The sequence below is a fragment of the Spermophilus citellus genome, assembly GCF_964194105.1.
Source record: "Spermophilus citellus genome assembly, chromosome: 8".
NCBI lineage: Eukaryota > Metazoa > Chordata > Mammalia > Rodentia > Sciuridae > Spermophilus > Spermophilus citellus.
The window spans coordinates 136,940,101-136,965,187 of NC_138189.1; the positions used below are offsets into that span (position 1 = coordinate 136,940,101).

Consider the following 25,087-nt stretch of genomic DNA (forward strand, 5'->3'; position numbering starts at 1 on the left):
TTTGACTGACCTGGTGTGGTCCAGTGCGTCAGGACTTAAGGAAAGTGAGGAAAAGTATGATTTGATGTTCTACACCTTCAAAAGAGTTTCAGTAAAATGACCCCTAAAATGTTGACACATGGAATCCTCCTGACTGCTGTTCCCTATCCTTCCCAATGCAACAGGATGAGCTTCTTTATTGCTCTGTGGCCATTCCAGTGGTTTATCTCATCTTTATTTCAAATGAAGTCATCCTAGATACAAAATTTAAGTTATTTTTCTTGCTTTGACTACCTTTTTCTGAAGTGAGAAGATAAAGATGATCATGCCTTTTTTTTCTGTATGAAACATTTTTTTTTCCTTAAGAGAACCCTAGACAGTACATTAAATTCAGAGGGGCAGGAAGGAGCAGCAATATTTTGCAGAGATCCTCAGTTGACTGTAGTGTATAGCCTGGACTGAGAATCACAACTCGGTAGAAGATATATGTCCTCTCACTATCCAAGGGGTTGCCATTTCACATGGAACGCTGATATCAAAACCTCCCCCAGATGACTGGTTGCTTGACCCTTTTCCCTCTACTCCAAGTGAGAATTATTTTTAAATGAGTTCAGATGGCAGTGTCTGATAATTGACCCAGAATTCTCATGTGGAAGGAGTATCCTAATAGGAGCATGGGTTTTAGAGCTCATTCAGAGAGCATTTGTGGAGCATGCATGGAATTACTTTCCCTACACCAACTCTCTTTCCTTTGACCAATGAACAAAGCTTGCTTTTGGAAGAGTTTAAAGGCGATTCTCCTAAATCCCGGATGTCATTATATTTGACAAAGAGGCAATGGGGCAAGGATCTGTCCACTTAGGAAAATCAGGAAGTTTAAAAACCATAAAAGGACAGCTGTATTGCACTGCACTGGGGATTGAGCCCAGGCACCTTCACTAATGATTAACCAGAGTCTGAATTGACACCAGAAGAAGGAAATTGAAATCCAGCACCTGTTTGAAGCTTCTGCACTAGTTTGTCTTCCAAAGTCATATAGAAAATATTTGTTTTTCTCCGTAGGTTCGAACCAGTGTCCTACCTGAACAGAAAGATCCCCCACCAGAAGTTGGGGTAAGTGTTTTTTATATTTCCAAAAAGTGCACACGACACATCTTTTGTTAGTTAATCATTTGAATTTTCTCTGGCCTCCTCCCTGGTAGCTGAGGAGTGAACTTGAGTTAAATTAGCAGGGTGTGACTATTCAAAGAGGCCCTGTCACATGTTTATCGAATGGTGTGGAATTCGTTCTTTGTCTCCTGAAAATCATCCTCAAATGAATCTATTTAGTTCAGCCGACTAGAGGCGAGCACAGAGATCACCCAGCAGGTAGCTGAAATGCAGTTCATAGCCTACATTCCCAGGCCATCAGGAGGCTAGGGAGATTACAGTCGTGAGCTGCAGCTCCATAGGAAGAGGACAGGGAACCAGTTTGGGGACTTTGATGTTTTCTGCTTCCAGCCATTGAAACATGTAAGGCAGGTCAAAAGAGAGATGACTATTGATGTTCAGTCCAGTGTTGGCAAATTCTGCTGAGATATATATATTCCTGCTGCTTCTGGACCAATGTACCTCCAGGCTTCAGATTTAGGAAGAACAAGAGGAGAGCAGATGCTTTCTGCTTAGACAAGGCTAGAGTCGGAGATGACAGCTCCCGACAAGACACAACTCAGCAGGCTGAATCCCTGCAACCTGTGCATTCAGAGAGGAGAAAAAAGTCCAGAAGAAAGTTGAGTCTCAGAGGCCCCGGGGGGCTGAGCCAGCTGAAAAGACCTATTTCAAATCCTGCAGGCACTTGACAACTTTCTTCCAGTGAATGTGCAGAGCACTGTGTTAGATTCATTTCTCGTCATTGACAACAGTCACTTCTGCCAAGGGAGCACTCCACATATACGCACCAATGTGCAAGTTGAATTGGCTGAGCAGAATGTCTGGTTACCTGAGCATCTGCTAGTAAAGAGGGAGCAGGAAAGAAGGCCCTGGGGACTGGCCTAACACAAGCTTCCAGTTTCTTCCCAGGGACAGGATGAGCAACTTCCTTCTCTGCACTTTTGTTGGTGCTAACCACTTCAACTGCTCAGGCTGATCTCCCCCCTGACAGTCTCTGTGCTTGGAATACGTGGGCCTGCCTTTAGTTTCCCCAGAGGGCCCAGAAAGTTTTTCTGAGCCTCATCAGCTCTTCATAGCCACAGGTGTGCAGGACCCTCTTACTCCCTGTGGTGCTGCAGTTTGAGGAGAAAGAGGTAAACCAGCTCATTCTCCTTGAAACTGAATAAATAAATGGAACCTCTTGGTAAAGAGTGTGCTGTATTTATTTCTTAAGCAACATTTACTGGGTGAATCCAAGCCTTTTTGTTGATGATGAATTCAAACAGGTATCACTTTGTGCTCTTAGACTTTTGAAAGTGTATTCAGAGTAAAGATTTTATAATAAATGGCTGTACCATAAAATGATTAATTTAATGTTTTCTGTGGGTCAGTCTAATCTAACTTCTAATAGATTTCCTCCCAATTCTTTTTCTTTCTGATGTGTTTTTTCAATGTTAGTAGTTCACATATTCTTTTCCCTTTTTCATGGGGGTGGAAACCATGTAACCATATTGATGATGGTTGGCAATGAAGAAAAGAGTACTTGAACTGTGAAAAAAGAACCTGTACTTTAAGTTATATGTATAGGATATCATGTCTCAGCCTTATGATATCAACTTTCGCTCTTGAAAGACCTTCTAAAACTTACTCCATATATCCTTTGAGAACAGGTCAAAGTGTTATTAAGATATTCATTTAACCTTTAAACTAGCAGTGTCCAAAAGAAATATAAATGTATACCACAAAAATGCATACCACATAAGTCATTTAAAATTTTCTAGTACCCATGTTTTAAAATACAGTGAAAAGTAACTGGTTCAATTTAATGTAATTTAATGTATGAAAGATATTATCATTTCATAATGTAATCAATACCAAAAAATTAATGTTATATTTCACATTCCTTTTTTGGTACTTTGTCTGCTGTATTCACCATGTATCTTGAGAACATTTTCCACTTGTAGCAGACACATTTTGCATGCTTGAATTAAACTAATGCCTACCCATTGGGTAGCACAGCTCTGGACTGACTGAAGTTGGAGTAATTTGAGGAGGACCATTCAAATTATGCTATAAAGGAAACTTATACTTTGAATAAAGATTTTGTGGATGAACATGGGAGGATGGAGATTTGACCAGGCTGTGGCAATAAACTTGGGGTTGTACCTCCTTTAACTCCCTTATGAATGACCAGAGTGCCATGGTAGACCTGGATCACCTGGTGAGCAAGTGGGGTCTCGTGACTTGCTCTGAGATCCTGCTGTTGCTATCAGCATAAACTATTTTCGTACTTCCCTTAGATCCAGGGATGGTGACAGGCTCCTCCCACGTCTTCCACCCCCTATTTTTCCACCCTGCTTGACATTACTCTCCAGCCAGGTGAATGAGTGAGATCATGCATCAGGCAGTGTAATGATCGTCAGCTTTGTGCTCTGTGTACCAGATGATAAGGGTGAGTGTTGAGGGGTCACATGAGCAGGAAAGAAGGGGTAGAGCCACTCACTGTGCAGGCAGAGAGCCTGTCAGAAGGAAAGGGAATTGCCAACTGTCCTGGAAATGAGACACAGTGCGATGGGGACGGAAGAATGCTGGGCAGAGAAGCAACAAGCCTGGATTCTGACTTCACCTCCCTGCATGTTAAGGCAGTTTACTCTGAGGGCCCCACTGCCTTCCTTTATTCTCTGCTGATGCCTTAAGAAGTCTTAATATCATTTAAACAGTCCACATAACCCCATACAATGTTGCACTATACAGTATCATAGGTAACACGTTCGTTCCTAACGGTGATAACTACACAGGACCTTGTAGACTATCTTAATTTTCTTTACCTTTTATGTAGATTTTCTTCTCATTTATATTTCTCCTGAATCTAATTTTTTCCTGGGGGGTACTGAGGATTGAACTCAGGGACACTCAACCACTGAGACACATCCCCAGCCCTTATTTATTTAGAGACAGGGTCTCACTGAGTTGCTTAGTGCCTCCCCTTTTTGCTGAGGCTGGCTTTGAACTCACGACCCTCCTGTCAGTCTCCCAAGTCACTGGAATTTAATAATACACACATCTTTCTGCTTGTAAGGAAGGCATTCCTCATAGATTTTTTCTCTTCTTTTTTTAATTCTCTACCTTTTCTGGAGTATTTAAGGTGGACAGAAGATCACTCTGAGGCATCTGACTCGGGTGCATTATTTCAGTCACTGTGTAAGCTAATATTTATGGTGTGCTTCCTGTTTTCCTGGTAGTGTCCTAAGCACTTTGCCTGGATTACCTTGATTTTCAAAATAATAACTATGGGAAAGAAACAGTTACGTGTACATTTTTAAAGGTAGAAAGTAAGACCCAGAGTAGTAGAGCAACTTGTCCAAGATCAGAGACTTCATAAGGAAAATGACAAGAGGCAAGGAAAGGAGACTGGGGCCTGCGAGAAGTGATTTATGTTATCCAGATTTCCAATTCATAGTTAGGACCATGTCTGACTTCTAACTTCCAACCTCAATGAGGTTTTTCATTTTTTGTTTGTCTTTATTCTCTCCCCCACAGCCGTAGCACCAGAAGAGAGACAGAAAACATCACACCTTGAATTATATTTGAAATTTAAAAAAATTAAAAGAACTCCTCTTAAAATCAGTGATTATGGTCACAGTGACAGCAAAGATAAAAGTAGTTCTTTTTCCCTCCATGGAAATTGAGATCTCAGGAAAAGACTGATTGCTCTTTAATTCATTCTTTCACATTGTGTCCAATGAATATTGACGGAGTTGTAGGATTTGCTTTCTCATTTGGGGAGTGGGGAAGATCCTGGTTTGACTTATATCAAGGTGAAGTAAGCACATAAAGACCTGCTGGAGAGTAAATGTATAGGTAATTCCATTTTTTTCGTGTTGCAGTGCGAAACAAGTATATATTGTCTTTAAACCTGGGGGTTTCATGAATGCATTTTATCTAACACCGAGTCCCCCAAATACAATTATTTTTAGAATAAACAAGGTAATATTTGTACCTAGATTGCAGTGCTGTTGGTTTGAAAAGTTTTCATAATGTAATACTAAGATTTCATGAACCAAATTAATTTCAACAGGTTGCATTATTTCTGAAGGTTCTGATATTATCCAGAAATCAAGAATGTGGTTAACAGTTGTGGTAGACTCCTGCTCATTCTCCTGGCCCACTGTGTGAGCTCCCAGTATAGCAACAGACACAGCCTACAGTCTGTCTTTTCCAGACAGGCTTGGCTAGGAGATGGACAAGCCAAGGCCTTGTTTGCACAGGAGCCTCCTGGGCTGGTGGACAGGAGAGGAATTCTGTGGCTTGTGGTCATCTGTTTTACTGCAGCTGTGCCTTATGGTGTGTCTGTAGTTTGTGTCTAAAAATAGCCACTCCACCTGTCTCATGTTGCTACATTCCAGTCTGGGGTATTTGTGCCTTCATTTCTGAAAGAAAAAAAAAAACACAATAATATCATGACATAAGCAGTTTGTTTTATTAATTCTAAACTCATCCTTACCTGTAATCTCAATAGGCAAACAGAAAATAATTGAAAATTTGGGGTTACAAAATTGATGATGTGTTAATTTTTCTTTGATTGTGAATAAGGGGTGAGAGGTAGGTATTTAAATTAAAAATCCTGATTATCAGTGTAAGAAAAAGGGAGATAGACATATTTTAAAAATGCTGGAATGAAATTTACTACAATATTATAGAGTCTGCACACTATAAAATTGTTTTGATTTTCCCATCTCAGTGAATTACAGTCATTTATAAGTAACCACCACAGAATGAGTGTTTCTCCCATGTCTGATAATGTTGTAGGGACAGACGAGGCAGAGCACTGAAGATAGCAGGCAACAGTTTTATTTGGCTGCAGTCAGGTTTAGAGGGCACAGCTTTTGCTGTAATCAATAAATCCCCTGTACCCCGAGTTCAGGTAAGTTTCAGAATTTTATACCCAGTATGTAAGGGGAGGGGCTCAGAAGTTCACAGTCTGCAGAAGTTCACATAAAAGCAGCTTTTCCTTTCCCTGTTCTGGGCAAGTTAACCCTCCAAGGACAACACCTGAGAGGGGGAGAGCTTCTTCTCCCCTTTCCTTCCTCCCAAGGCCAGCTGTTACCATGGAGCCCAATTGGTAACTTCTCTTACCTTAGAAATTTAGACATCTCTGTGAAGCCCCAGAGATGTAGAAATGGTCAGAGGCCTCCTTTACACATTTCTACAAACTACTATACTGGATACATGTTTGTGAGAAACTAGTAAGGGGTGTCCAGCACCTGGAGTGCTGATTTCTTCCCAGCCAGTGGCCAAGTAAAACAGGGTAACACGAAAATTGGAAGTTTATCTGCATTGAACTCTTTTGTAGAGACTCTTTTGCTGACAGTCCTAAAATTAGCCATGGTGAGGATTTCTGGAGAAGCCCAGTTAAGACTTTTCTGTGGAGAAGGGGGTACTACTACAATAAAATAACTTACTTGAAAGCTTGAGTCTCTGCCATTTATTCATTCATTTTTCACAAGCCTACTGAGTGCTTTGCCGGCAAAGTTTATCAGAAAGGAAATAAAGCTCTGTGTATCTTCCAATCTCAATTATTTGTGGAGAGTAAAAATAACCAATTAAACATATAATATCCCCAGAGGTGACAAACCCCAATGAAGAAAAATAAAACAGGGAATAGAGAAGACTGTGGGGTGGGGGGGAGAAGTGGTCCCTTCCATGGGAGTGTTCAGGAAGGTACCTGAATGCTTTCCTAGGCTGGATGTTTCCCGAGCTTTCTTCCCTTTACGGAAAAGTCACGGATTTCTGCATTTTTTTGTTGATGGAGCTTCCGAACTTGCTTCTCTGCCCTGATTCACTTCCCTTCCATTGCTCATCAAAACCTCTGATTTTGCCTAATATTTTTCCATCTATTCCTACAACCTCAGATTTTCATGGCTTTGTTGAGTTGGTGTCTAAATTAGTGCTTTGAGTTTCAAATCAATGTATTGGGTTTATCATTAATACATAGAGACGTCTCCAACTTCAAAACTGAGTTGTCTTTTCAAATGTCTGTTTTAAACTTTTATGAACCTCCTTTCCCAAGTTGGAGTTTTGAAAGAGGTATAAAGTGCCCACCTGAAACTCTTCTTCCATAATAGTGCTTAACAAATGCTTCCTGTAGACCCTGCTTTTATATATGAAACAACTTCCTATTTTCTTCTGAAAAAAATCCACTTAGCCTCAGACTACTTAAATCCAATTGTAGTCTAGCAGCAGACTTGTGATGAGGGAAAGTTCTGGAAGAAGTGGCATTAACCTCTTGGAGAGTGGCTATAATGCTTGGCAGCAATGGCATAGATAATAGTAGGGTTGGATATTTTCTTGCTTGTTCCTTAATCTTGAGGAAAGAATGAGAGATACTATTCATGTTATTACTGTCATAATATCGTGACTTTCAAATCAGAAGCATCCAGGGGATATTAAAAAGAGATGGGAGATTTTTATCCTAAAAGAGAGAGAAAGAAAAATAGGGTTTTATTATTGACATTGAGTCAAAAAGAGTAGAAAGAATTTGTAGGTAAGTCAATAACCCCGTGTGATAGGTTTAAAAAGCAATTTTAGAAAATATAATGGAAGGAGCACCATTTTATCTGTGTACATTGGAATGAAATTATCCCATGTCAGTGAAGAAATAATAAAGGAAACAAATATTTTTAAATGTTTCTGTGATGGGGGAGAATTATAGCGTTTCTATTTATAACTCCTGTAGAGTCCCACATAAAAATAGCTCCAAGTAACAGATTTGCTCATATCTGGAATACAAAGTTGTTGATCCCAGTGATGTGAGGAAGTCTAATAGGAACTGCAGCATTGGTAAATATTGAAAGTTTATGATCTTTTGTTTTTACTCTAGATTTTTCTTACAGAGAGAAAATTACAGTTCATGGAAAAGTCACGACTGCTGTATTTCACACCTTGTTATTTTCCAGGCTGTTGGTCTCTTTGTTTTTAAACCAAATGACACTTTTCCCTCCTCAGTTGCATCTCCAGGGTGGATAAGCTATTGTAATGGTATATCTGTCAGTGGAAATTTTTGTTAGGTTAATAGATTCAATATTTTTTTTCTTCTAAAGACTAATTTTGTGTGATTGATGTGACATCAAAAATATTAAGAACCCCAGAAGTTAATGGAAACCATTCTTTCTTTCTTTCTCATTTTCAGCGAAGCTTCTTGGGCTTTGCTAGTTTTAAAGTGGCGGAGCTACTGAAGTCAAAGGAGCAGCTGCTGTCCCTCAGCCTGAGGTGGGTCTCTTTGTTCACACGACACTGGTAAAGTTAGTAACCCGGATATTTATTGATGGCTGGTTGCATTGAAAACTCATAATTCTTGCAGATGTTAAGTGTCAACTTTCAAATAGCTTAAATCTCCACTGCAACAAGTTATATATAGTGGAACAGTAATTATTCAAGTTCACATTCAAGTTCATGTTTCAATGTGTGAAATGTTATTAGACCTCGTTGGAAAGGCAGTATTACATTATTATTAAAGTGACAGAGTGCTTTGAAAATAAACCATAAATATAAATTATGACCATGTTATTAAATAAATTTTCTGTTACCTATGAAAATGTTACTTTTTATCAAGTAAATTGTTTTTAGTTTCAAAATTTTGTAGAGGCAACCTTACAGCTTTATGAAAGCAGACAGTGAATTGATAGTTTTAGCTTTTTTTTTTTTTTGCTGTTATGCTGTTAAACATAAAATGCTTATAAGTTAAAGCAGACTCATTGAAACAGATAGCAGAGCATAGCTAATTCTGAGTATGAGCCCAATTTAAATTTATTTTGATACCAAAGATGAGAAAACAGTTTTTAGGTAGTTACAAAGTGAAGTATATTAAATAGGATAAATGTGTCTTTTTTAAGTTAATGATAAATGTGAAAACAATGCTCTGTTTTTTTGTGTGTAAAAACTTTTAAAATTATATGTACATAGAGAATACTCTGGAGAATATATAGTATGATGGATACAAAAATTTCCAACAACATCATTTATCAATCTTACTATAGTGGAATTGACAACTTGGGGAGATCACATAATGTCTTAAAGTTTGTTTGTCCCCTCTTTCCCCAAGGAACTCTACTTCTGGATTTCTCTTACTTTGATTTTCCCTTATCCTTTGGCTCTGCATTTTCTTTGCTTTTATTTAAAATGAGTCATACTCTGAGCAGGAAATATAAGTGTTTATGGTTTCTAGTAAAGCCGCCTTTAGGCTATATCTCTGTGTATTTTATTCAGGAAGTCATATTAAAAATTTTTACAGAGTTTTGTATTATGTCCCCCAACGAGTGTTGTGCTATAATTAATTTCAGTTTGGTGTCCAAAGGGGCTAGTTAACAAAGCTAGCTGTCAAAGTCATTGATATCCTAAAATGCATCACCATCCTAGCAAAACCCTTGGAGCAACCTGGTGCCCTGGATCTGTGATGGAATGTTCAATCTCCAGCTAACCTAACCATCAGCAGTGTTCATGTTTTCTAGATCAGATATACATCTTCTGCAACTCATTAGCACCTACAGCAAAGCATAATAGTGCACCATTGAGACCCAAGTTTGAAACCAAAATTTGGACAAGAAATTATAAATGATACGAAAATTACCTTAAAAAGAAGATCAGAACATAAGGGTCAAGTTTAGACTACTATTCTTGGAAGAAAAGTGAAATATAAAATTTTTAGATTTTGATGAAAACAAGACAAGTTTCCACCTTTCATTGAATAACATCAATTCTTGGTAATTTGATATTGATTTATAAAAGGACAGCAAATTCAACAGCACAAAATTGAGTTTTTTAGGTAAATGTTAATTTTAGAATACTAATATCAAAATGGCAAGGTTATTGTTTTCCCTTTTTTGTGCTTTGCCAAATTTGTGGACTGGTCTCCTTAAGAATCAGACAGATTACAAATTCATCATAGCCTTTTGGCATGTGGTACATGATGGGTTTTGTTGTTGTTGTTGTTGGTGGTGGTTGTATGTTTAAAAAATATTTCTGATGCAATCTGTCTTCTTTTTCTGACAGTCTCTGAGGTATTGATTTTGAGAGAACATTAGGTCAGGCCTAAGAAGCATTTTTCATTTGTTTTTTTTTAAATTATTATTTTGTGCTGCTTACTCTTGAACTTGTATTCCTTTTAAATTCCAGTCATTATTTTTAAACAGTAGAATTAAGGAACAAATTCACAGAAATAAGGGCATGTTTATAGCTGCCACTCTAGATGATGAAGTTTCTTAGTGCCTTATCTCCAGGTGCTATTTCTGTTTCTCCAAAGCAGACAGTTCTGCTTCTCTTAACCTTTGGTGCATCTTACCTCCATGATTCAGATTCTAAACCTCTCAACCAGTCCCATAATGAACTGTGGCTTAATGTGGCTACCAGGTCATAAATGCTTTGAACTGTAGATCAGGTGCATGGGAGTTTTATGTTTTTCCTACAGAAAACTTAGAGGGGGATAGAAACATACCTCTTGATTTTTTAGACTTAGACTCACATTTATAAAATACAATATTGTGTGTTTTTGAGGTTGTAGAGGATGATTTTTTTTGATTATGTTGGGGAAAATGACTCCAATATATGAAGTGGTTTCTACACACATCAGTCATCTTCATGTAAATGCATTGTTCCCTATGCTTCTGTCCAGAATTTTCTAGTATCCCAGATGGAATTGGTTTCTTTATTTAGTATTAACCTCTTTACCTTTGTATTATGACTACTTGTTTTGCTACTTTAAATGCAGTTGTTCCTATCTCCTCTGATTTCTTTTATATTTCAATCATATTTTTTGTTCTTATCTCCAGTTCTTTTCTGTATAGTCCTGAATTCTGTGCTCTGATATAAACAAGGTAGAGTTATTATATTGAGGATTATAATTTTAGATAGAGAAGTGATAATGATAGTGAGAAAAAGAAGAACAACAGCAATAGTCTACTCTGTTTTATCCTTTCAGTATATTACAGGTGTCTCATTGACCCTCATCAAAATGGTCTATGATGCTATTGTTTCCTCCATTTCATAAATCTAATCTGAGACATAGAAAACACTTAAGTCATTTGTGCATCGCTACAATGCTCTTCAACAGGAAAGGGAACATGGAAAGCCACACATTTTTGACTACCAAGCCAGTGGTCTTAATGACCCACTGTGTGTCTCCTTCAATGAAGGAGAAAACAGAACCAGATGAAACATATGTCTCCTGTCATGTAACTTAATGCAGAGCAAAGCAAGGATGTGGGCCCAGGACCATCTGTTCACTCTTTCTTTCATGCTTGATTTCGTCAACATCTGATCTTATAGTAGGTGATGACTAAATGAGTCATGCCAAGGACAAGCTGGGGATGTTAACCAAGAAGACAGAAAGTAGGAATCAGCCTTCTAGTTTAAAGGGGATTGATTGGTGCCAGAGGAAAACCTGAGACATCTGTTCTCATTCTAGAACCATGACTTTAGCCAAACCCTAGACAGGGTTTGCTGCCTAAGAACCTAGCCCTGGGGTACTCCACCAAGTCACCTGAACCTCTTGGGACCACATGAGCAGAATTTTGGATCATCATAATATTCTCTTATGGTTTAAAAGAGAGTGGAAATGTGGAAATGTCAAATCTGTGGCTGGAGTTGGTGCATTAGCAGTCAAAGGAAAAAGTACATTGCTGTTAAAATATTCAAACAGCCAGAAAGACAAACAACAGAAGCCCTCAAAAAGGGTCAACTTCTGTCCTAGGAAATTCGTCTCAGAGGGATGGAGACAGGTGGAAGTGTTGCAAATGTACAGTATGGGTTTCATTCAGTGCTCTTTCATTTAGCAAATCTATAGTAAGAATTTTTCATATGCTAAGAACTGTGGCAGGTTCTTGGTGAAATTTTAAAAATGGTAGCAGAGTTACTAATAGAATGCACTTGATGTTACTAATAGAATGTTTAATGAAAAGAATCATTATTTATTGAACATCTGTTGGCATGTAAGGAATACATTAGGTACCTTTAATGCATCACTTTATTATTTAATTCATGTAGCATTATCATCTCTATTTTATAACAACTTGTCTAAGATCCTACAGCTGGTGAATTTACAAGTAAGTTTGGTGCTCAAATTTAGTATGATTCCAGAGCCTTTTCTGTTTTTATTTTACTATCTCCTAGGAAGCTCACAACCTAATACAATCTTTACTTCTTTCTACAGTTTTCATTCCAGCCTCTGGAGAATTTAGGAGTCTCCATCTCTTAATGCTTTCTCTTAAAATTCAATTTTATGTGCCTACAACATAGTAAAGCTTCAATAATAATTGTTGGAATTTTGATTCATGATAATGACTTCCTTACATGTTTATAGATGCTATATGTAAACCTAGTACTGAGAGTTTATTTCTGGGTAGAATTCATCTAAATTACTAAACATGATGCAGTGTAAGCAGTAGAGTATATCTGAGACAAGAAACTTCCAGAGCAGTAGTGATTGATAGACTGTGATCTTAAGAAGCTGGAAGCTTCACTTAGAATACACTGTATTTCGGTATAGACCACTTTACCTTCAGCTCATCCTTACAAGTGCTCCATGATTTCTTTTGTATCCTCTACATGTAAACCCCCCAATTAGACACACCTTTATATCATTTTATCAGGATGGACTTGATAAAAAGCTTTATAAAATACAGATGTGCAAGCATTTATTCATACCAAAGAGAATTTATCTTATTTTCAGTTACTACTTCTGCCCCTTTATAATAGTGCTTTGACCAAGAAAATGACTCCAATGACCCTAAATGCATATGTAGTTTATATTTTATACAGATATATGAGAAAAGCTAGGAAGAAAAAGAATGTTCAACTGTTTATTCAAAATTAATTCCCTATTTTGCGGGGCAGTTATATAGGTACATAAGCATACAAGGACATATATGTCATTGAATGTCTAGATGGATATATGTGTATGTACCTGTATTGTTTTAGTATTATTTGACTTTCTCAAAAAAACATGAATACTCAATTGTGATTACTGTCAAACACTTGTACTCCAAGGAGGTAAGATCAAACTTATGAGTTTGAAAATTGTTTCTGATGTTTTGCTTAATTCAACCTTCCTAATCACACAGGAGTTCAAGTTTATTGTTTCTAAAAATAAAATAGCCCTATGCAAAGGGAAGTGTGGGGAGGGCAGTGTGGCAGAAGGTTAGGAAAGATGGTGGAATGAGGTGGACATCATTACCCTAGGCACATATATAATTGCACAAATGATGTGACTCTACATTATGTACAACCAGACAAATGAAAATGTGTGCTCCATCTGTATACAATGAATCAAACTTCATTCTACTGTCACGTATAACTAAATAGAACAAATAAAATAAAAAAGAAACAGCACCAAAATCAACAACAACAACAACCCCTACAAACATTTAACTGAATATCCCAAGGACATCATCTTAACTTGGGAGCTAGGATGGGTGAAAGGGGGAGGCCCACAGGCTATGATGTACAGTCCTCTATGCAAAGTTCCCAGGGAGAAACAGAGGTGACACTGTCAATCACATCTTGCAGGTTGGAGGTTGGGGGCAGGCAAGGTGCTTTGCAGTAGCTCAGAATCCACTGGTTCCTGAATTCCAATAAGCAGGTCTGAATCCTCATGGTGACCTGAGAACAACCAGCCATAGACTGACAAAAGGGTTTTCCATGAAGGATTTTAAAAATGATATTAAACATCTCCAGACCTTTAATTATCCATCACTATTTTTCTTGCACAAAAATAAAGATTATGTAATTCTTCTTTAATCATCAGATCTGATCTTTAACATATGAGTATGAAGAATATTTGTATAGTGCATCTTTTTTATTAAATATTTTATTTGTACTTTTTAGGTATACATGACAGTAAAGTGTATTTTGACATATTATACATACATGGGGTATAACTTACTCTAATTAGGATTCCATTCTTGAGGTCGTACATGATGTGGAGTTTCACTTATCATGTATTTATATATGAACATAGGAGAGGTATGTTTGATTCATTCTACTGACTTTCCTCTTTCTATAAAAATTTCCCTTAATTCCTCTTTGTCTAATCCACTGAACTTCAATCCTCTATTCCTACTTGTTGTGTGTTAGCATCCACATATCAGAGAGAACATCCAGCCTTTGTTTTTTAGGGATTGGCTTATTGCAGTTAGCATATTAGTCTCCAGTTCTATTTACTTACTGACAAATGCCATGATTTCATTCTCCTTTATGGCTGAGTAATATTCCATTGTGTGTATATACCATGTTTCTGTATCCATTCATCTGTTGAAGGGCACCTAGGTTGGTTCCATAACTTAGCTATTGTGAACTTTTTGTGCTGTTATAAACATTGATATGGTGGCATCACTGTAGGATGTTGATTTTAAGGCCTTTGGGTACAAGCTGAGGAGTCAGATAACTGGGTCAAATTCTGGTTCCATTCCAAGTTTTCTGAGGAATCTCTATACTGTTTTCCAGAGTAGTTGTGCCAATTTGCAGTTTCACCAGTAATGTCTAAGTGTACTTTTCCCCCTACATCCTTGCCAACATTTATTATTACTTGTGTTCTTGATAACTGATAATCTTTTCTTATTAATATATATTTGAACTTCAGATATAATTTAAAAATTTACATTCAATCACCTTAATAGACATGTCTTGGGTGCATAGTTTTATTCTCTTTCATTAACTTTCCAATTACCTTTTTTTTTTGAGCTGCCATAAACTAAGATTATTTCAGATATTTTTGATGATGCCCAAAACACTGCTATGTATGTCTAAATCTTTTATATATTAAGTAATATCAAAAGAAATTAATTGTCAGCCAATAGGCCCTTTTTTAGGAGAGAGTATCGTATCTGTGATTAATTATAAAGCAGAGTAGTAGTATACTTTATTGGATGCATCAATAGAAAGGTGAGTAATGAGAATGGCATGCAAACAGCTAACTTAATTGATTCTTTTTTTCATAGAAAATTATAAATTTATACCCTAATCCCTGGAAGTAATGCATCAGAACACTACATTTTTCTCTTTGGAAGTAAACAGGCAGGGAAACATGAGAATTAATAGCAAACATTCAGCAGTGATCTCGATGCACATAGCTTGGAATGTCCCTCCACTGGCTTTTGGCATGATTCTAACAAAAGTGACAGGAAGCTCCTGCATGAAGCTCTGAAAGGCAGCTCTGACATGGCCTGGCACCTCACAGAAATGTAGGGAGGGACAAGGACACTTTTTCTGAGGTTTGAAATGTATTAAGCATTTCGAGTGTTTTATCTTACTTAATCTTCTAATAACCTTAATCTTCTAGTAGCCAGGGAGATGATATTTTTCCTGTTTTACTAATAAGCTGATAGAGGAAAAGCAGTTTGACTTTTCAGGGTCACGTAGCTGAAACAGGACGGAGAATGGAGATTTTTTAGAGGACAAGAGTTCTTGATATCAAATTCCCAGAGAATAGCTATTTTATTTAGAATCCTAGGCATGAAGCTATTTTAGAGACCCGAAGAGTTCTTAAAAAACTGATCCTTCAACAATTTCTCGGTCTCCATTAGTAACAGGGAACTCAAACTCAGGACTGTTCCTAACCCTTGACCCTGTCATCAGATAGTTCTAGTATAGAAATGTATTTGTGTATTTCCCTGAATTTCATCTCCTTGCCATGGTTCAGGCTCTTCATGGAGTTAAGTAGAACAAGTCTTCTTTTTTTCTTTGGCACAGTTGAAAGTTGCTCTTTCCTTCAACTTTAAGCCTTTCCTTTTTCCTTCTCAGGAAGGAAGGAGGTTGTAGACAGAGGACATAATAACAGATCTGAGTCTGAGAGCTCACTAGGTTGTCTTGGCTTGCTGTCTGCTAAGGGAAGTGGCACTGACTTCTCTCCCAGCATGGTTCTGAGCAGTTAGTATATGCAAAGAGGTTCCAACCACTGCCCTGCATTAGAGGAAAACACTGTAGATATTGTTCCCCTTGGTTCTTGATATATCATTTCTATCAACCAAGGAATGGATTCTTACCTGAAACTTAAAGCCCAGCTTTGATATCCTACTTGGTATAGAAGGCAGCAATCCCAGCAAGAGGCATATGAAAAGCAGCTTGTTTGGTTGAAGGATATCAATAGAGTTGGGAAAACATAAAATTTGTTTTGACTAAAAACTTTACAAATATACTATCAAAATCACTACAGAAATGTAAAAGGGTAGCCCAAGGGATCAGTTGCTTTTAGAATTATTGATGTGTTTGTTGCAATATATCCAAAACTGTCCACAAAAGTAAATTCAAGTGAGATTATTATTCTGAGCTGGACTGTGAGAAAGGGACTTTTTGATGAAACACAGAAGTAGGGAATTTGCTTGTGAAACTGATTATGTTTCTTTAAGTAGCTATGTTAAACACTCTTGGGGACAAAATTGCTTAACATTCCCAAGGCTCTCACATGAGTCACTTTATAATGACTGTTAAAATCCCATCACTTTATCATGAAACTAGAGAAGAATGCAAAACATGCAAATATAGGATTAAGACAGTAAAGAAATAGAATATGTGATTTGGGGACATGGCTATGCCCTTTTCTGGATTCTTCTAGAAATTAGCAGAAAGTTGATTGCTTAAACTGTTTCCTTATCAGTGAAATGTACATTTTTTTTCCCAGGGATTCCTGTGAAGGTCACAGGAGTTATAATGTGAAATGTTTACAGTGGTGTCTGACACAGTACTTGATAAATGTTAGTTATTTTTATTTTTTTCTTTATTAATAGAGGAGCTTATCTACTCCCAGTCTTTTATTTTCAGGACAGGATCAGATATCCTAGTCATAGACTATCTGAAAATGGTATCTGATACAAGGGAGGTGTTCACCATACACCTATTATTTATATTATCATCATCAATGTTATTATTTTTCATTTCATTCAACTAGACTTTCATTTATAACATAAATGGCCCTGCAGTTATATATTCTGCATTCTTCATTATGTTCCTAATCCATTTTCGTGAAGCTGCAGCTATGACTATGGAAACCAATTAGCACGTTCATAGTTTGCATTATTCAAAAGATGTTGGAGTCCTCAGATTGCAAATTGGTTTGGAGTTCCCAGACACTGAAGGGACAACACATGCTTAGAGTACACTTCAATAGCTCCTCAATTTGGATAGAAAAATCCCTCCTCTTTAAAATGCAAATCACACAAAGTTAATATCTATATACAAAGACCTACCTGCTTAAGAAGTTTGAGAGCTAATATAGCTTTGAAGATAATTTGCAGGAATGATTAGACCCAAAAGGAATTATATTTGACCTGAAAATTTTGTATTAGATTTTTCTGTATTTGCCAATGTTATCTTATCATTATTACTGTGTTCTGTGGCTCTGGGCACATTTATGACTGATGTTTTTAAACAATGTTATTTGTAACACCATATCATTTGGGTTATTGATATATATATTCTTCCAATAAAGGAATTCTAGGGTCAAATATGTCTGAAAATTAAAAATCCTATATTTAAAAGAAAATGAAAAAAAAAAAGAAATGAGTTTTGTTTCTGTAGGACTTCTTAGAACCTTCATCAACTTTTCAAGACCTTTTAGGACTTTCAAAGGACCTGTGTCACTGGAAGCACCCCCCCCCCTTTTTTTTCTTTTAAAATTTTGGTCCTGGGGTTGAACTTGGGGGCACTTAACCACTGAGCCACATCCCCAACCCTTTTTTTTTTGTATTTTATTTAGAGACAGGGTCCCACTGAGTTGCTTAGGGTCTGCTTAGGATTGCTGAGGCTGGCATTGAACTTGCTATCCTCCTGCCTCAGTCTCCTGAGCCACAGGAATTACAGATGTGCACCACTGCACCTGGGTTAGCCCTCCTTAAATTAAATACAAGATGCTTTCTTCACAGAACGCCTATGAATAGCTTAATAGATGCTGTCTTCCAAGAAACACAGTTTTATTTCTAAACAATGCAGTTTAGAAAATCCTGATTTAAAACCACAGAAACAGTAAAGCATTTTCCAGAGAAACAGATGAATGAATGTCTGTGCGTATTTATCCACTTTCTTCTACCATAATATATTGTTGAACACACACACTCCTGTCAGCAGGCATGGGGGTCTACACCCAAAAGAACACACTCTCGTATCCCCGCCTTCTGCACATCATGTCCCCTCCACACGTCTCATCCACAGTCAATGACAGTCTCATGTCTCTCTAGACTCATCCCCCTGGACTACATAGAAAACATTTTGTGGAGTTTGTACAAAATGTAAGGGGAAGGAATTGCAAAATGCCGAACATCTCTTTGTTCACTGGCAGATTCTTTAAGCTTAGATAAATAAACACACATGTACTTTCACAATTGCATACTTTAAGGACCCCAACTTGAACTTCACTCTTCTGAGAGCTCTTCCTTTGAATACTTTTCCTTTCTTGGTTAAATAAAGAACTATCAGATATTCTAAGTGTAACCCTAGTCAGAAATTTCAGCATCATTTTCAACTTATCCTTCCTAAAATTCTTGTCTGATTATGTTTTCTATTTCCTTCTTGAAATTTCGTCTTCCCTCTTTCTCTTGCCCACGCTGGCCTCCAGCCTCCACAGTGAGTGTGAACATGCAAACTCTTCAGCCAAGGTGCAGAAGTTTCCCTTGCAGAGCCAAGTGTGGGTCTGCTTTTTCTGTCTCATCTTCAGCCACACACAGGGCCCTTGACACTGGCCACCCTCTCCCCCCTTTTATAGTGGCTAGGGCTATTTAACATCAAGTGTGGAGTCAAGAGTTTCTGTATTTCTCTGGGATTCTCTCTTGTGTTCTTTGAGCTCAGTTTTCAACTTCAGCCAATAATAGACCACAGCATTGTGTGTACAGATGATCCACCCAAGTTTCTTCCCTACCCAGATGTCCATTTTGTTTTTTCACCATTTTTTGGTACCCCATGCCCAAGCAATAGGTCTTATCTGTCTAGAAAATTCTGATGTTCTCCAACTTTACTCTTACTAAAAACAAGAGGTCAGAGCCTCTCAGCATATCAGTGAAAATGTCTAGCTGTCATCCTTTCTCCATGGCTCCTCGATTTCCTGTGACTAGATGACTCACAGGAGTATCTTATGCTTTTGAGTAGATGCTGGAAGGAGGTCAGAGCTCCTCATCCTGCTCTGGCTCATAGGGCTTAAATGATCACAATGAGGCCACATGTTTAACTGTGTTTCCTTTTGCTTTTCTGTTTATAAATTGTCAGTTCTATTTACTTTATAAGTGTGAGAGGTATGGGAGGTGTTGCTCAGAGGACATATAGACAGTGACCTGCCACTTGACAGTGTCTTCCCCAGGACAGCTTACCCATGGAGTCCCAATTTTATTCATTCAATGTAATTCACAGGTGCCTGTTCTAAGCCATACTATTGCGCCCTCCTAGTAAAACTGTGGCTAGGAAAGGTTATCTGTGATCAGGCTTCAGTAAAATAAAGGGAGAAGTCAAAGGAGAAGAATACTATTTTATTCATGGAAGATAGGAGAACAAAAAACACATGAAAAAAATAAGATAAATAAGATGCTAAGAAAGCAGAAGAGAAGGATAAGATCAATGCGAAAATGCCAGAAAGGTTCAGAATAAGAGAAAAGGGAAAATAGGCAAGTTTATTTTATTTTATTTCAATACAATTAGCGTCAATATAATCAAATTGTTTTTCTCAATGATACAGTGCTACAGTGCTACAGTGGGGGATGGTTCCTTTGGGGGTGATCCACTGGATTCTCTAATCAATGTACTTAAAAGCTTATTAAATTTGTATAGAAAATGTGAAGTAATTAAGGGTGCTTCTTTATAACATTATGTTGCACTGATGATTTTATTACATTCTGGGACAGTTTTATTGCATAGAAAAAAAAAAGCTTTTAAAATTAACCCAAATCATTGAATGTAGGTTTAATTGGTCCTGACCTAAATGTTACTGGGCATTCATTACTTTGTATAAGAAAAGCAAAAGATTAACTTTTTGCAGATAAATAGTGAATGTTATCTCTAACATTGATACATGTAAATTAGGAAGTAAACAAGCAGTCCTTCAGAGCTTAACATAAATGTTGACCAATAAAAACAAATTTAAACTATCCTAATAAGCACGTTCTAATCCTTGTGTGTTCATGGAAGACCAGTGCAGAGAACTTGAATTTTATTTTATTTCTTCTCCCCCAGTATTTTTCTGAGGCAGTCTTTCTTAGTGAAAGCTGGCTTGAAAGTTTCCAATCTAAACTTAGAAATGGTGTTTAGGAGAAATTATTTTCTCTTATCTAGAATCAAATGGAAGATTTTCCAGAGTCTCACACAATAAATAGGAGAGATGGTCCCTAAGGGATCTTGAGTTTGCTCGTTTGTTGGGCAAACATCCAGCTAACACAAAATTTCTCAACTCTTGAGACTTGCCTCTCACACCAGTAAAAAAGGATTGATCCTCTGCCCAAGTGGAGAGGCCTCTACATCATGGAGGGTGAAACTGGTTGTGACATTGAAGGAAGTCAGAGCTCCCTTGCCATCACCAGCAGTTAATGACCTTGCTTAAATTTCCCAATCCATCTAGTAATGATATGAATATCGCTGAGATAAGCATAATTTATAGGTTCATAAGCAATATTAAAAGGATCCCCTTAACTTTAATAGAAAAAAAGAAACATTTTTTTCTCCCTCCTCGTTCTTTCATTCCATCTCTCCTTTCCCAGAATCCCCATGAGTCCTTGAATCAAGTGCTAGTCAACTGATGTTATTGTTTCCTACCAAGTTCATTTGAAAAATATCTGAGACAATATTAGATATATGAAGCTCCAGGGAAGGAAAATGGTAAAATTACATAGAATTGGCTATGGTTTTATAATATTTGTTATAAAATTGTATTATTTTTTCTCAAAGATTGTCTTTGTAATATCTTTAAATTCCTTGAGTCCCTAAATACTATTTATAGATATGAACTGATGTAGCAAAATATTCTTTGAGTTTCAGGGCTAAAGTGAATAACAAATGGGGATATTTATCTTTTCTGGAGAATGTTTTCCCTTTTTCATATCTTACAGGTCCATTCCTCAAAGAGAATTTTTACGGACTTTCTACCTAATACCTTTTCCATAGGGAGATAGAGCCAGAAATCAGGGCTAATAAGTTTCTAAGTGGTGAGGAGGGAGTCCTTCTGAAATTAATTTTAGGCATAGGATGCTGGGCACCCATGAAACTGGAAGAGAAGTTAAGAGTAGAGAACAAGTAACATTTCATCATAGCTCATGAATACTCATTTCAGGAAAAGTTCCTACGTATTCATAATCAGCACATGAAACTGACTCGTGAGGTTCCATTGCAGACCAAAGTCACATCACTCCAAAGAATTGTGGTCCTCATTCTGCCACCGACTAGACACAGCAACTTCGGAACATAGACTTTTGTGCTTTAGTTTTATCCTCTCTAAAATGAAGAATTCCAATTAGATGAGCTCCTGACCTGATCCCTAGTGTTAGTTTCCTGAAGATTGTCTTCCTATGACTTAGTGTAGGGAACAGTGGGGACAGGGTGTGCAAAAGTAATGTTTGCATTGCTTGGAGTTCCTGATTATTAAGGATACAAGGAAAAGGGTTTAATCTATATTAGATAACTTCTGTGTTCCTGGAAGATAGCCCTTCAGGATCAGAACTAAAGAAGCCTATAGAAACAGGCACACATGGGAATTCTCTGGTATCTTACCATTATCTGTAACTGGGAACAAGAGTAGCATGTGCTTTGTAAGGTTGATTTGTGATATTTTAGAAAGAATACATGAGATTCAATTGAAATAGTGCATGGTACATAGCCCCCAATATATACTGATCACTGTGACCACTGTCAGCAACGCTGATATCTCATAACACTGAGCCCTGAAGAGCTTCTTCTCTTTGAAAATGTGTATCCAAAAACTCCCAAATTGGTTTTGGTCATAGACTCCATCACACCTACATGGCCAGCCTTTTTCAGTGGGTGATTAGGGCCAGTCTCATTGGGAGGATGACATTTAAGCATATTCCTCAAAGAGAAAATAACCACACAGATATTGGTTGGGAGTGGTGGTGATGGTGTTGGTTGGTGGGGGGCATTGAAGAATCAGAAGCATAGTTAATGCTAAGCCCCTAAAGAAGGAATTTTCTTGGTTCATCCAAGGAATACTATTGTTCCATGAGACAAGAGTTGAATCAATAGAGTGAGAAGGAGAGTTAAATAAATGAGGCCAAAGAGGTAACAAAGTCAAGTTGGTTCAGAGATGAAATCCATCTGATATCTTCATCCTTTACACTGGCTAAAGCTGAGAGCCCTAGAAAGGTTCTGAACAGAGAAGTGGCATGATCTGATTTATGCTCTAACTTATGTCGTGAATATACCAACTGTAGGGAGGACAAGAGTAGAAGCAGAAAAAACAGGTGGGAAACTCCATCCTAATGCAGTGAGGGGTGCTGATGGCTTGAACCAGGGAGGTGGTTTAGAGGTGGTGAGGCAGAGTCCCATTCTGGATTCATTTTGAAAAAAAAGGACAGACAGAAATTGATGATAGCATGGATGTTTAATATGAAAGAGAAAAATGAAACAGAAACGAATCTAAGAAGTTAGGTTAGATTTGGGGGAAGAACAGAGCTAATGCTGAGCATGGGAGGCTGCAGAGAAGCTCTTTTTTAAGAGAAAAATTGGAAATTCAGTTAAACGTTATCAAGTTTAGATGAGTTCAGTTTTTAAGAACAAACAAATGAATTGTTTTTGCTATTCTGGGTCTTTTATTTTTCCATATGAATTTCATGATTGCTTTATCTATTTCTACAAGAAATGCCATTGGGATTTTGATTGGCATTGCATTGAACCTATAGAGAACTTTTGGTAATATCGCCATTTTGATGATGTTAGTTCTGCCTATCCATGAACAGGGTACATTTTTCCATCTTCTAAGCTCCTCTTCAATTTCTTTCTTTAGGGATCTGTAGTTTTCATTGTATAGGTCTTTCACCTCTTTTGTTAGGTTGATTCCCAAGTATTTTATTTTTTTGAGGTTATTGTGAATGGAGTGTTTTTCCTCATTTCTGTTTCAGAAGTTTTGTCACTGATATACAGAAATGCCTTTGATTTATGTGTGTTGATTTTATATCCTGCCACTTTGCTGAATTCATTTATTAGTTCTAGTAGTTTTTTTGTAGACCGTTTTGGGTCTTCTAGGTATAGAATCATGTCATCCGCAAATAGTGATAATTTAAGTTCTTCTTTTCCTATTTTTATGCCTTTAATTTCTTTCGTCTGTCTAATTGCTCTGGCCAGTGTTTCGAGAACTATATTGAATAGAAGTGGTGATAGGGGGCATCCCTGTCTTGTTCCAGATTTTAGAGGGAATGCCTTCAATTTTTCTCCATTCAGAATGATGCTAGCCTGAGGCTTAGCATAGATAGCTTTTACAATGTCGAGGTAAGTTCCTGTTATCCCTATTTTTTCTAATGTTTTGAACATAAAGGGATGCTGTATTCTAAGCAGGAAGTGTGAATCAGGTGGTATAGCGATACCAGATTTCAAACTATATTACAGAGCAATAGTAATAAAAACAGCATGGTACTGGTACCAGAACAGGCGGGTGGACCAATGGTACAGAATAGAGGACACAGAGACTAAACCACAAAGCTACAACTATCTTATATTTGATAAAGGAGCTAAAAACATGCAATGGAGAAAGGATAGCATCTTCAACAAATGGTGTTGGGAAAACTGGAAATCCATATGCAACAAAATGAAACTGAATCCCCTCCTCTCGCCATGCACAAAAGTCAACTCAAAGTGGATAAAGGAGCTAGATATCAAATCAGAGACTCTCCGTCTGATAGAAGAAAAAGTTGGCTCCGATCTACAGATTGTGGGGACGGGCTCAAAATTCCTTAATAGGACACCCATAGCACAAGAGTTAGTAACAAGAATCAACAAATGGGACTTTCTTAAACTGAAAAGTTTTTTCTCAGCAAGAGAAACAATAAGAGAGGTAAATAGGGAGCCTACATCCTGGGAACAAATTTTTACTCCTCACACTTCAGATAGAGCCCTAATATCCAGAATATACAAAGAACTCAAAAAATTAGACAATAAGAAAACAAATAACCCAATTAACAAATGGGCCAAGGACCTGAACAGACACTTCTCACAGGAGGACATACAATCAATCAACAAGTACATGAAAAAATGCTCACCATCTCTAGCAGTCAAGGAAATGCAAATCAAAACCACCCTAAGATACCACCTCACCCCAGTAAGATTGGCAGCCATGATGAAGTCAAACAACAACAAGTGTTGGCGAGGATGTGGGGAAAAGGGTACTCTTGTACACTGCTGGTGGGACTGCAAACGGGTGCGGCCAATTTGGAAAGCAGTATGGAGATTCCTGGGAAAGCTGGGAATGGAACCACCATTTGACCCAGCTATTGCCCTACTCGGACTATTTCCTGAAGACCTTAAAAGAGCACACTACAGGGATACTGCCACATCGATGTTCATAGAAGCACAATACACAATTGCTAGACTGTGGAATCAACCCAGATGCCCTTCAATAGATGAATGGATAAAAAAAATGTGGCATTTATACACCATGGAGTATTACGCAGCACTAAAAAATGACAAAATCACGGAATTTGCAGGGAAATGGATGGCACTAGAGCAGATTATGCTTAGTGAAGCTAGCCAATCCCTAAAAAACAAATACCAAATGTCTTCCTTGATATAATGAGAGCAAGTAAGAACAGAACAGGGAGGATGAGCAGGAAGAAAAGATTAGCATTAAACAGAGACATGAGGCGGGAGGGAAAGGGAGAAAAAAAAGGGAAATCACATGGAAATGGAGGGAGACCCTCACTGTTATACAAAATTACATTTAAGAGTTTACGAGGGGAATGGGATAACAAACATGGAGGGAAATGAATTACAGTAGATGGGGTAGAGAGAGAAGATGGGA

General features: G+C 37.6%; 1 protein-coding gene across 6 annotated transcripts in view; it reads left to right on the forward strand.

Moving 5' to 3' along the window:
• Window positions 1-25,087, forward strand: part of INPP4B (inositol polyphosphate-4-phosphatase type II B) — a 777,385-nt gene that overhangs the window by 513,029 nt on the left and 239,269 nt on the right. For 5 of the 6 annotated variants that reach the window (XM_081304010.1, XM_081304015.1, XM_081304012.1 and 2 more), the window contains exons 9-10: window positions 1,042-1,092; window positions 8,297-8,376. In XM_081304010.1, the coding sequence (XP_081160136.1) occupies window positions 1,042-1,092; window positions 8,297-8,376 (131 nt within the window). Of the gene's footprint in view, window positions 1-1,041; window positions 1,093-7,872; window positions 7,948-8,296; window positions 8,377-25,087 lie in introns of those variants that run through there. The other variant, XM_081304014.1, reaches the window with a different exon arrangement.